At 52.9% G+C, this 11,450-nt stretch overlaps 3 protein-coding genes across 3 annotated transcripts; 2 read left to right on the top strand and 1 right to left on the bottom strand.

Annotated features, from left to right (window-relative positions):
- Positions 1-262: 262 nt before the first annotated feature.
- POSPLADRAFT_1146303 (hypothetical protein) lies at positions 263-3,443 on the top strand (the record flags this gene model as incomplete). The annotated part of the gene is made up of 9 exons (XM_024485914.1): positions 263-344; positions 552-574; positions 679-801; positions 1,097-1,219; positions 1,733-1,799; positions 1,876-2,063; positions 2,124-2,288; positions 2,341-2,970; positions 2,994-3,443. The coding sequence occupies 9 exons, from the start codon at positions 263-265 to the stop codon at positions 3,441-3,443; spliced, it is 1,851 nt and encodes a 616-aa protein (XP_024337753.1).
- A 4,701-nt stretch (positions 3,444-8,144) lies between these two features.
- On the top strand, positions 8,145-9,303 carry POSPLADRAFT_1146438 (hypothetical protein; the record flags this gene model as incomplete). Its single annotated transcript, XM_024485932.1, has 2 exons — positions 8,145-8,318; positions 8,377-9,303. The coding sequence occupies 2 exons, from the start codon at positions 8,145-8,147 to the stop codon at positions 9,301-9,303; spliced, it is 1,101 nt and encodes a 366-aa protein (XP_024337752.1).
- A 1,504-nt stretch (positions 9,304-10,807) lies between these two features.
- POSPLADRAFT_1057900 (hypothetical protein) lies at positions 10,808-11,443 on the bottom strand (the record flags this gene model as incomplete). The annotated part of the gene is made up of 3 exons (XM_024480975.1): positions 10,808-10,888; positions 10,953-11,049; positions 11,106-11,443. Coding segments are annotated over 3 exons (516 nt in total), but the record flags the coding sequence as incomplete, so codon positions are not given.
- Positions 11,444-11,450: the final 7 nt, after the last annotated feature.

The raw sequence follows: 11,450 nt of genomic DNA, 5'->3' as shown, positions 1-11,450 counted from the left end.
GTCATGCTTGTCCAGGCCGTTGATACCGTTGATGGTGCCTGCAGGAGAAGGGCGCACAGGGGCCACATATGGGCTTTCCTCCCATACTTCATCCATCATGCTTGTCCGAACGAACGCCCACATTGAGCATGTAGTGCGCTGGCGCGCAAAGCATCATTTTGACGTACACAAAGGGTATATTGTTGGATGGGTAGCGAAAACGTCTTGCGAAGCTTTGCGATTGAGAGTAGGACTGGGATGAGTATCGTCATCGGGAAACGCAATGATCTTTAATTTCGTGTCCCTGCCACGATTCCTCTTGGGTCAAGGCGGGGGAGCAGTCGGCGTTCTCGCAGGAGCAGACAGTGAGTCGTGCACAGGCGGTGGGAGCAGTGGTCTCGTCGGAGATTTAGGCAGGGGCTTCCTAGGAACCCTCTTGTGAAGCTCTGCCTCGAGCTCCTTGCCGCTATTGCTCAGACTACAAGACACTGAGCCCCAGAGCGCACATATCACCTGATACGTCGTGTCACCGCTTACTTTGAGCAGGGAAGGCAAATTTTGCTGTATGCCAGGCAAGCCGCAATGGGTATCGATGGTGTGCAAGGCGCCGGTAGTACAGCAAGGAGCGTGGTGTAGCGAAATATAGACATCGCTGTGTATGCTGACTTCCGTGTCGTTCACCTGCGCGGAGTTCAACAGCGGGAGGGGCACATTCTTGTCCATGAGCTTCAGGCCATGTCGTGTTGGGCTTGTCGACTAAGGGCGACCGAGGACGGAGACATTCTCGCGATTCCGAGCGCATGTCCGGGAGGGGGTAACGGCGTATGTGTGGTCTTCGGTTCTCCGCAGCCGCCAAGCCTGGTACAGACGCCACTCACCTCGCACGAGATGCCTAACTGGTACCATACCAACCGCTGACTGACACCTGTACAAGCCTCTGGTTGTGTCGACGCGCGACACTGGGTTAGAGCGGGAGTGTTCCTCGGACAAGGAGTCGACTTGGTGTGAGGGCCCAGCCCGCAGAAAACGCCCAGGGACAATGGGGCGGCGAATTCAAGAGCCGCGAGCGTGCATCGTGGGACTCAATAGGACCTGAAATGGATTTCAGCTTCTGTAGAGTATGGTCGCTGGCACTGCGAAGGATCGGCGAGCAGTCAGCAAAACTTCGAAGATCATGCATAATGCAGATGGCCTATGCGGTTTTTGGGGCCTTGCGATACCGCCGAGTAGCGTCCTGTTGGTACTTCAAAAAGCGGAGTATATGACAGTGTTGATTAGCATGAGATATCATGGATGGATTTGCGAGATAGCAAAAGGACTCCACTTACACCTACATTATGCACATGCATTTACGCGGGAAAACAACACAATATACTTTACATTGTTCTTTGCAGAAAGCAGCGAATACGCAGCACGATCCGATAGCATCCCTTCCTTGTCAGACCTTGTGGGCCGTGTGATTGATCCGATATTACTGCATTATTATGGACATTCTTATTACATAGCCCCTGCGACGGCCGCGCAGACAACAATACGTTCTGAGATCGTGCCGACTGCACGTTGTGACCAGCAGAAATAGCGACCTCGTGCAGCGGGAGATTTAGGAAGCGTGATGCAGGCATCTTGCGCATCGTGCGGCGGAGTTGCACGCTATATAACCTGTTTGTCCGAGGACGGCGAAGTGCCGCAGGCGCTGAAGACCTGCAAATATACATACAATCACTATTGTCTCATATCCACTCCCACAACACAGCTTACCGCAAAGTCTCATACCTCGCCTGTCTACCTCTTAGACGAGGCATTTCAAGTGACATCACTTGGTATGTCAAGCTAAATATATCTGCAACCACAGGCGCTGATTCAGAACACACCAGTCTATATTCGCCATGTTTACAGCAGACGAACTCATTATTGGTGGCGCGACCATGGCCGACGTGGTTGAGGCACTTGGGATACCCCAGGATGCGAATGACCACCAAGCTGGACTGCTTTTGCATGGCAGCCCATTCGGAGACCATGACGAGCAAATGGCGATAGGTGTCTCCATACAAGAGTACTACATATGGGATTCCACCCCCAGCAAGGTGCATGGGCTAACTTTTAGTACAGACTGCACAATCTAATACAGCGTCTCCACTTGTTAGGACTCCTGTGACGACAACCACACACCGGAGTGGTCCACCCTCGAGGATCAAGGGCTACGTCAGTCGCCATTTGGCGAACACAGTGCATCCATCGACATGGATGCCGAGCTGAACGTAGGCCTCTCCATGGAGGAGGGCACTGCCGGGGCATTTGGCGGGGACATGGTACGTTGGAAATCTTGTCCCTCGAGATGTTGAAATTCTAACGTCTGATTAGTACGTCCCGCCGGACGTCAACATGGCGCGGTCGTCCAGTATGTCGATGCCACGAGAATATGGCGCGCCCGTTGCAGGGCCGTCGCGATTCCCGGGTGCACTCGGCGACTCGACCGACTGGCATGGGGGGAGAGCCAATCTCTCCCAAACTCAAACATCGTGTGGGGATTCCGTATCCCTCGCGATCGCCCCTGGTCTGCTGTACGCAGAGCAGGGTGCGACCACAACCGAATACGAAGTTACCATCGCCGAAGATGAGGGTGAAGATGACCTCGACGCCTATGACGATGGATCAGATGGCAACGAGGACGACGCTTTCATTCTCGACACCGATGACGACGACAGCATGCATCTTGTGTCCAACGAGGGCGAGTCTGCAATTCTCGATGACGACGTCAACATTGAAGCAACTGGCGACTTACCACTGGTCGCCACTCCCCTCGACAGACCCATAACGCACTCCCACACTCACGCGTTCTATGGAAACAGCGGGTTGACGCTGCCCGATGTCTCGCGTGGGCAAAAGCGCAGGGCTAATGATGGCAGCGAGGACAAGGCTAACGAGAAAACGGTGAAGAAGGCCCGGAAGGGCAAGGCGAAGGACACTGCTCAGACGAAGGAGAAGACCAAGGTGAGAGCGAAGGATACGCGAAGACAAAGGGCAAGGCAAAGGCAAAAGGTAAGGCGAAGCGTAAGGCAAAAGAAAAAGCAGGCAACGCGAAGATCAAGGTCAGAGGTAGTGGAGGGCAGTTCCCGTGCCTGAAGCCTGGCTGCACAAAGTCGTTTCGACGCATCACCGACAGAAATCGCCATCTCAGATCCAGCTGTTCAAAGGAAAAGACAGGCGACCTCGAGAAACCCCGCTGCTCCCACTGCAATAAGCAGTTCTCCAGGGGTGATGCAGTCAAGCGACACGTTGATGACGGTGCGTGTCCTGCCTTGAAACAGCCACCTGGAGAGTCGAAGGAGTCCGGAGCGTCGAGTGACGGGAACGACGGAAAGCGCAAGGGTGGAGATAAGGGCGGTCGTGGTGGAGGAAATGGAAAGGGCGGTCGCGGCGGAGGAAGGAGCGGTCGTGGTAGAGGAAGAGGAGGTCATGCCTAACATCTGGGAGTCGTCGCAGCATCCTCCCTCTCCATCTCGTACTCGACTGTTTCTGCCTGGGACTCTAGTCTTCTCGACATTGCCGCGACGATCTGACCGTACATGCCTTGCCATCGTCTTCGACGTATATCCTTTCTCGCTCAATATATATTAGTCGCCATGCAGAATGAGCAGCGACTTCAAGAGACATGATTAAGCAGCGTGATGGAACGGACCATGACGGCGGAGAGGAAGCGAGGGAAACATCGATCGATCGAATCTGCCGCCACGCGGCTATTGACCATTTCAAGTTCGGACCACCTACAGATGCTGTCTGACTGCTCACGGTCACTCGACCTGAATGTTTGATGTAATCGTTGTTGTACTACATCAGTGCGTCTCATTTCAACACTATCCTTTGCTGATCTGACGGGTGGGTTTCGCGTAGGACGCATGACCATGAAGCGAGATCACTCTCTGTTGGAACAACGGTGCGAACGGTGCGGGGCGCGTTTGTCCACGGGCGTAGCGATGCCCGTAAGGGACAATCGCGTGTGGTACGTACATCGCGCGGGGTCGTTATATACTACGATAGGGGCCTCCGGCCCCCGGTTACTCGCGCGCCCGAGCTTGCGAGCTCGTTCCTGAATGCGTGCTTCAACACTCTCTGCATTTGAATGTGTGCACGATACCTTGCTTGCAATCGGACAATGAAGGAGGAGGGTTGTATATAGGATAATAGTCTACGTACGCTGCGCTCTCTTTGTTATGCGGTTTGTGTTTTTCCACTGTATTGGGGATTCTCCTCGCATGCCGTCGATTTCATCAGCGCGGATGGCCATACACGTCACCTAGCGGTTGAGATTTTTTGGCTTCAGCTTAAGCTCGAATGAGATGGAACAGCCACTACGACAGCACTTGGAGTATTTCTGGCCGTGATATATTACCATCGAGGAGTCCGTAGACTACAGCCGCAAACGAGACGTGCTGCTCAGCCCGTCTATGCCCTACGTTCAAAAGGTATCGTGGTTATTCTCCCATTCGGAACCGCACTTTGATAAATTATCTCATCAGGACAAATGGAACGTGATATACGCTCACGCACGAAGTGGACAGGTCGTTAAAACTATATCGAGGCCATTAATCTACGAAGAGGTCCTGGTGTTGTCTTTATCGTGAAGGCTTGACCCCATGGCCATCATGTGTCCTGCATATGAACGAGATATTCATTTATTGCTGTGGTGGGTGCCGTATTGCTGACGTACGATAGCTTCTGGTTCTTGACCCGCTCAGAGTGCGTTAGTATGCTTGAACGAGTGATGGAGACCTCGCACAGACACGGATATTCAATAGGTCCAGGGGTGTTGTGCATGCTTTCAGTCGTCTGTTTCATTTGAAGGCACGTCACCAACAGCTAATCGTAGAGATGTCTCGTCAAAAGCTTGTGCGCTGCTGTATGGTCCTTGTCCGGCTGCCCTGTCTGCTCCTATTGTCCATGTCAACGCCCAGCACGTATATCACCAAGATATGGAATGGGCGGAGGCGTGATTCCGTTGTAGGTGGTACCTGTGAATCCTGTATACAGACATCTCACAGATTGATACCGCCGAGTGAGGATAACAATACCCCGTACCGAGTTGTATTTCACGATCTAGAGTCGAACGCTGAGTCATGAGGCTGTCAAGTCTGTTGACCTTTCGCTGGAGGATACGAGGGATGATATGCATGATGCAAACATTGCGAATGCTTTACACTTAATGGCGTAAGGAGCGGTGTTGTGATTGACATGCTTCCGTATGAACAATGCGGGAATGGCAATGACCCGCCTTATGCCTGCTTCGAATCTTCACTATATCTAGCCATCGAGTTGTTGTCCAGATGAACACGTCGAGATGCGCGTATGACCCAGGTGAGCAACGTACTGAGAATACTCACGCCAGTGCCACACCAGAAGGTGTCCATACCAGCCGGCGTCGACGTCAGCCTTCGATCCATCAATAATGTACAGAACGGTCATATTCAGAAGCTAAGTGATGAACTATGGATTTCACAAGTGCCCTGTCATACTGCAGGTAGATGTACTACGACGCGGGTGGACACACGAGTCGTCGAAAAACACAAAAGTAGAACATACGCGTGGTGGAAGGCTTCGAGGTTGTTGCAACAATGCACGAGCGAAACGGTACAATGAACGGTAAGACCATATTCCCGAAAGCGGAGAACATTCGCGTGCTGCATTGAACTAAAAAATGGAGGATAGGATAATGGTAGGAGGTAAATCAGTATAGTCGCGGCACGATTCACTCCCAAGTACCTCCCCAACAACGACATGACTACATCCTCCAATGAACGGAGAGGTCGCGGAGACCATGTGTTCACGGAAAGAAAGGCGCAGGCCCTGGGATTATCAAGCGTGAATGAACTTGGAAATATTTTTGTCTACCCGAGCGGACGGATGGTGCATAGCGATACGACGTACCGTATGTAGGCCTTCCCGTGTTTCAACATCAACGTCGCCCTGACGGTATGGTGCTCAGAAAGACAGCTCACCGAATGTGAGGGACGACAGTGACGAGCGTGTATGCGCGTGACCGTCTTTTTCTGTGATATTGAACAAGTATCTCTCGCAAGCCCATGATTGCCGACGTACCGCAGCACGTTGTAATACCCTGATTATTGCCGCCGTCCCGCCGTCTTCAGCACACGCGTGCATCGGTGATAAGGAGCGGATGTTTACTTGAGACGGCCCCGTGCGCCTTTCCACGTATCGAGACCCGTAACAATGCTGTTCCCGACGCAGACGCGCGAGTTTGAGTGTGCTGCATGTCGACTACCTATACACGATGCAGCTTCAGCAGCGATTTGTAGACGTGGTACTAACCTCAGGCGGGGCTTCCATTCCGAAACATCGGTCATCTAGGTAGAAGATGGAAACCGCTGCATGACAACGTACTGCTTGTACTCAGCGGCGACTCGGACAAAACCCAGAGCAGACGAGAGCAGGTCTACGACTCCACTCCTCCCCATGGTCTGCGAAGGCCCTTGCATAGCGCCCCCTGTAGACACATAATGAATCACTGGTCTAACGAGGTAGGAATCAAGAAGAGAAAAGCATACGAAGAGATGGGAAGACAGCACCCAGCGACATTTTCGCCGTTGTCGTGCGAGATGACTCAACCATGCCAATATAAAAGTTCGATCCACCAAGAAGATGCGCTGCGCGTTGGTTCCATGACAGAGGCGCTCTGTGACTCCCAAATGACATGCAGATCGACCTGGATAGTCTAAACATGACGTACTGGTAAAGTCACGCTCGTGCGCTATCTGGAAGTGGATCTGGGACTCCAGAGGCGATGCTCAGAAGGTCGCACTTGGGTGGGGTCAACGGGGCGGACGGATAAGCGACGGGCAAGCAGCAGGTGGGATGTTTGGCAGTAACCAGCCTCAACGGGAGGAACAAAATGGGTTCGACATGGTTGCAAAATTGTGCAGATGCCATTTCGGCCATCGGGCGCAACATTGCACGTGAGGAGCGGGTATGCGCGTGGCTGGGTCGGCGGATTCCTGGATCTATTCCGAGGGTATGAGCAAGCGAGCAACCGGCAGACGCGTGTGCGGTGCTTCCATCCTGATGGACCCACTGGTTCGGCGGACCCTGGACGCAGCCTGCCAATACACCGCGGGATCTACACCGGATACAACGCCTGAGAGCCACCGCTACTTCGTTGCCTGAGACACATGCGTGCTGGGGGAACGGCGAGCTAAGGACTGACCTGACACGGGGAGAGCCCATATAGTCATCCACGTCACGTACAGCCATCCATTCCTGCTCGATAGATCCAGCAATATACAAACAAAAACGTGCGGTGAACGAGGCGCCGTCTGGCGCGCACTATCAGCCAGTCAGCCATGCACGACCCTGGACGGAGAGGTGCCCAGGTGGTGTGCGTACCTGTCAGTGGAAGGGCACGTATAGAAGCTTCGGGAAAACTGAACAACGACGGTATGACTCCGCGGGAGCGCATTGTAGGATCAAGTCTGGGTTGAAAGGGATGTCCATTTCTGGACGTCGCTGTTTGAAAGTGAGATGCTTATGTCTTGAGTATGATCAGTGGGGGAGAGCCGATACAAACTCCAAGCGAGCGAAGCAGACGGCTATTCCAATTGTCCGTATGCTGCTTGCAATGTCTTGCGGCGCGCGCTGTAAATACGAGGTGAACGAGCAGGTTGATTTGGTCAAAATGCCTGACGACCACAAGTGCAAAAAGAGACAAGTGCACCTGCTGAGCGCTTCCGTGTGGGGGGCCACTGAGGTGTATTCTTGCATTATCTCATTAAAAAGCAACGTGAGTGAAGGCACGAAAATGCAGTGTGATCCGTCAGACAACGCTGCATTATTCTCGACATCCATATCAACAAGAACACGCAGTCATGATGTCCAGATAGCGATGCCTTTTGATTTCGGACTGCCTGAAGATCTCGCTGCAAGTGTGGACTTCGTTGCAGCGGGATCTTTACGAAGTTTGATGCAGCCAACACGCCCAGCCCGCAGTCGGCGAAGGGCGGCAGGCACCGAGAAACTGCGATTTACAATATCCTCGCCCTCTTTTCCTTCGGTCTTTGTCGCCTCCGCTTGTTGGTCTATTGGTAACTGTCCTAGTTCAATCACCTGCTATTAAAACACTGACTAACCAACCATAATCATCCTCTTCATCCAGCAACATGGAAAAGGAATATTCCCCAGAGCCAGGATGGGATACGAAGATGGCTGCGGACATCGACGCGCTCGCAGAGGGGATGGAGCGATTCAACGACGTCGAGGCCAATCAATACTGGGAGACCCAGGGCGAGGGTGTCGCGGTGTCTACCGCGTACCAGGAGGTCCCGACCGGCGCCGTTAGTCTATCCGAGTTATCTGTCTATTGGGACAGCGAGCTTATTTTGCATTCTACAGGACCTCCTGTTGGACATGGAGACATCAACATCGTCTTCAGCCACATCCACGGGGGCCACTGGTTGTCCAAGCGACACATCGGAGGACGAGCATGGGGCCTCAGATGCCCACCCACACGAAGATGGGACTTCCATATCCTGCGCACATGCCCCTGGTCTGCGCTATGCAGAGCAGGGAGCAAATACATCAGAATATGAGAGTGATATCATCGATCATACAAGCGGCCATGCGAACAGGGTCGATATCGAATCCGAGGTCAACAACAATGCCAACATCACTGATAGCGAGCCGGGATCCGCAGACAACGCCAGCAGGAGCGACTCGCGCGACAACTCACCACCTATCGCCCTGCCGACAGTCGATGAGGACATTTTCAGCGGGAGGATCGACCGATCGGAGTGGGCCACCCTGCCTCGGCGAGTCACTCGGTCAATGACCAATACCACCACCTCGACGTCCACGCAAGCATCCGCATCCATCGCGGGTCCATCGAATGTCCGGCGTGGCCAGAAGCGGAAGTCGCCTGACGAGGATGAGGACGACGAGGACAGCGCAATTGGAGACCACGGGGCCGACGAAGACCAAGAGCTGGAAGAAGATGGGGACGAAAATACGAGGCCAGTAGCGCGTGGGCCGGACGGACGCTGGCCGTGCAAAGAGTGGCAGTGCAGCAACACCTACACTCGGGAGCACGACATGCTCCGTCATTGGAGATCTTGCAAGATGAGGCCTGCGCATTTGCGAGCATCCTGGATCTGCCCGGATTGCGGCAAGTCATATTCAAGGCGCGATGCAAAGGGGCGACACAAGCAGACAGCGTGCAAGGGCAAGGACCCTGCAGAAGGAACTGGCGGCGGTCGCGGATCGGAAGGAGGGAAGAAACGTGGTGGCGGAGGCGGTGGACGCAAACGAGCTCGGAGTGGGTAGTGATGGTGAATATCCGTCTTTCTCCTCCTGCAGAGATGTCTCTGGAGCTTACGTCGGGTTGTCTCGAATACAGAACTCACCGTTTGATCCCATCTACGCTTTGCTCCTTGTCCCAACGCAACCTCCCATCGTGGTCTGATGCTGTCTGCCTCATCGTGAAACTGGAAAATCGACAAGACACTCTGATAACACTCACTGGTTCTGCGTCAAGCCTTATCTCGTCTACTCTACTCTTTTCCACAATCCATCTGCTCCGCTGCTTATCCCTCGAGCCTCCAGAAGAAACGAGCATGGACTTGGCCAACTGTCGTATGACGGAGTGGAACAGAGCACAGAGGGCTGGGCGATAGATCGACGAGAGGGACGTATGTATGGCTGTTTGACTTCGCTTGTGCCGGTGGCTGGTGCACTCTGTCGCTTTCGCAATCATGCTTACGTTCTACTCGACATGGCGAGCTTCGGAACATACTGACTGACTCGAGTAGAACGCAAGATTCTCTCTATTTTTCATTAACGCGTACGAAGCGATAAGCCGCTCGTTCACAAGCAGCAACTAAACACCGTCAAGCTGACATCTCTACGATGTGTGGATAGTATTCAGGAATTTGAGGCCTGGTTTCTTTGAATGCTACGAGTATGGCTTTGCCGCCCAGAGTTTACTCGTCCGAAAACGAAACCAATGAAGACCTTACTTCCTTGCATAGACGATGTCTAATTGTCGTGGTCCACACTTCAATTAACACAGTCGTTAGCATCCGAAGCTCCCGAAGTCATACGTCTTCGACTCATGTGCTCCACATCCAGAGCTCTCTCTTGTCACCTGATTTCTCTGTATAGTCCTCCATGGTGCACTCCAACCTGTATGCTCGCACTCGAAGCGACCAAGCTCAAGCCGACGACTATCGCATTCCATCTCTGCAGACCAAAAGTCTAAGTCGACGTTGCCATGAGATCCGTCGAAGCCATATCACCGTCTTCTCGAAAATCTCAAAGGGGTGTTCCTTGCTATTATCATTTCAAGCGCTTGATCGATTTTATGATATGTTAGAGGCCGTGGTCGATGGACGACTCAACAGTCTCTCGCTTTACGATATGCCAACTGGGTGCTCGACGAGGTCAAGCTAATAAGTTCTGGCCGTAGATCCTTTTTGCTTGTTCTTGTGGCGTAGAAATATGTGGCATTCATGTCCACATGGTCGTACCCAATAGTTGTAGACCTTGTTGGGGATCATTCTGAGAGATATGATACAGTAGTTAGATAGTCTTGATCGATGTGCCATTGTGCTCTCTTCTGATGCGTCGAAGACTCGAATGTAATCATTACCAGCCAATTCAACCTGGACGATAGATGCCAAACTCCAGATTCTAGGCGGTATGCCATCTAACATCAGCCTCATGCTTGCAGAAATCACATGCATTGTCACAGTCGAGAAGCAGGTGTGCATACTCAATTCAACGCACACACACAAATGCACCGCTATAATATGCAGCCTTTCGAAATCCATCATAAAACCTTCAAGTCACGCCGCTTCACGCCTATTATGCATTTCTTCGGCTTACGTCCAAAACTGTCTTGTATCTCGAGCTGTATCGAGCGAAACGTAAGTAATAATCTTCTGTATCGTATGATTCAATGAGACCAAACGTACAGGAGCGTCATCTTGCAGGACGATGCTATACCTGCGAAATATTGTCGCCGTCACGATCTGCAATTGCTGCATGGCAAGGTTGCGCCCAATACATGCCCTGTTCAGACGCACGCTTCAGACCAGTTAAACATAGTTCAAGCACTCCGCACTTACCTCAGGCCAATTGAGAAAGGTGCGAAAGAGCTCATCATCTCTTTCTTCGTGTCCGCCGAGGCGTCGATCCATCTCTCGGGGTAGAACTCGTCTGCGTTCGCACCCCAAACCGCTTTGCTCCTGTGCAGAGTGTATATCGGCGAGCTCACCACCGTCCCTTCCATCAGGTGGTGTCCGAGGATCGTCATACCACCAGCAGGCACGACGCGTGGCAGACCAGCGCCGACACCCGAGTGCAGGCGGAGACCTTCGTTGACTACAGCTTCGAGATACGGCAAGACCTTCACTGTGCCGTAAGGTGCTATCTCGGAGCCTATCCCGTCGAGCGCCGCGTCCAACTCGGCT

This window comes from Postia placenta (assembly GCF_002117355.1).
Source record: "Postia placenta MAD-698-R-SB12 unplaced genomic scaffold POSPLAscaffold_9, whole genome shotgun sequence".
In the NCBI taxonomy this organism is placed as follows: Eukaryota; Fungi; Basidiomycota; class Agaricomycetes; order Polyporales; family Adustoporiaceae; genus Rhodonia; species Rhodonia placenta.
Note: the sequence above shows the minus strand (reverse complement) of the source record. Positions and strands in the feature narration are given on the sequence as shown.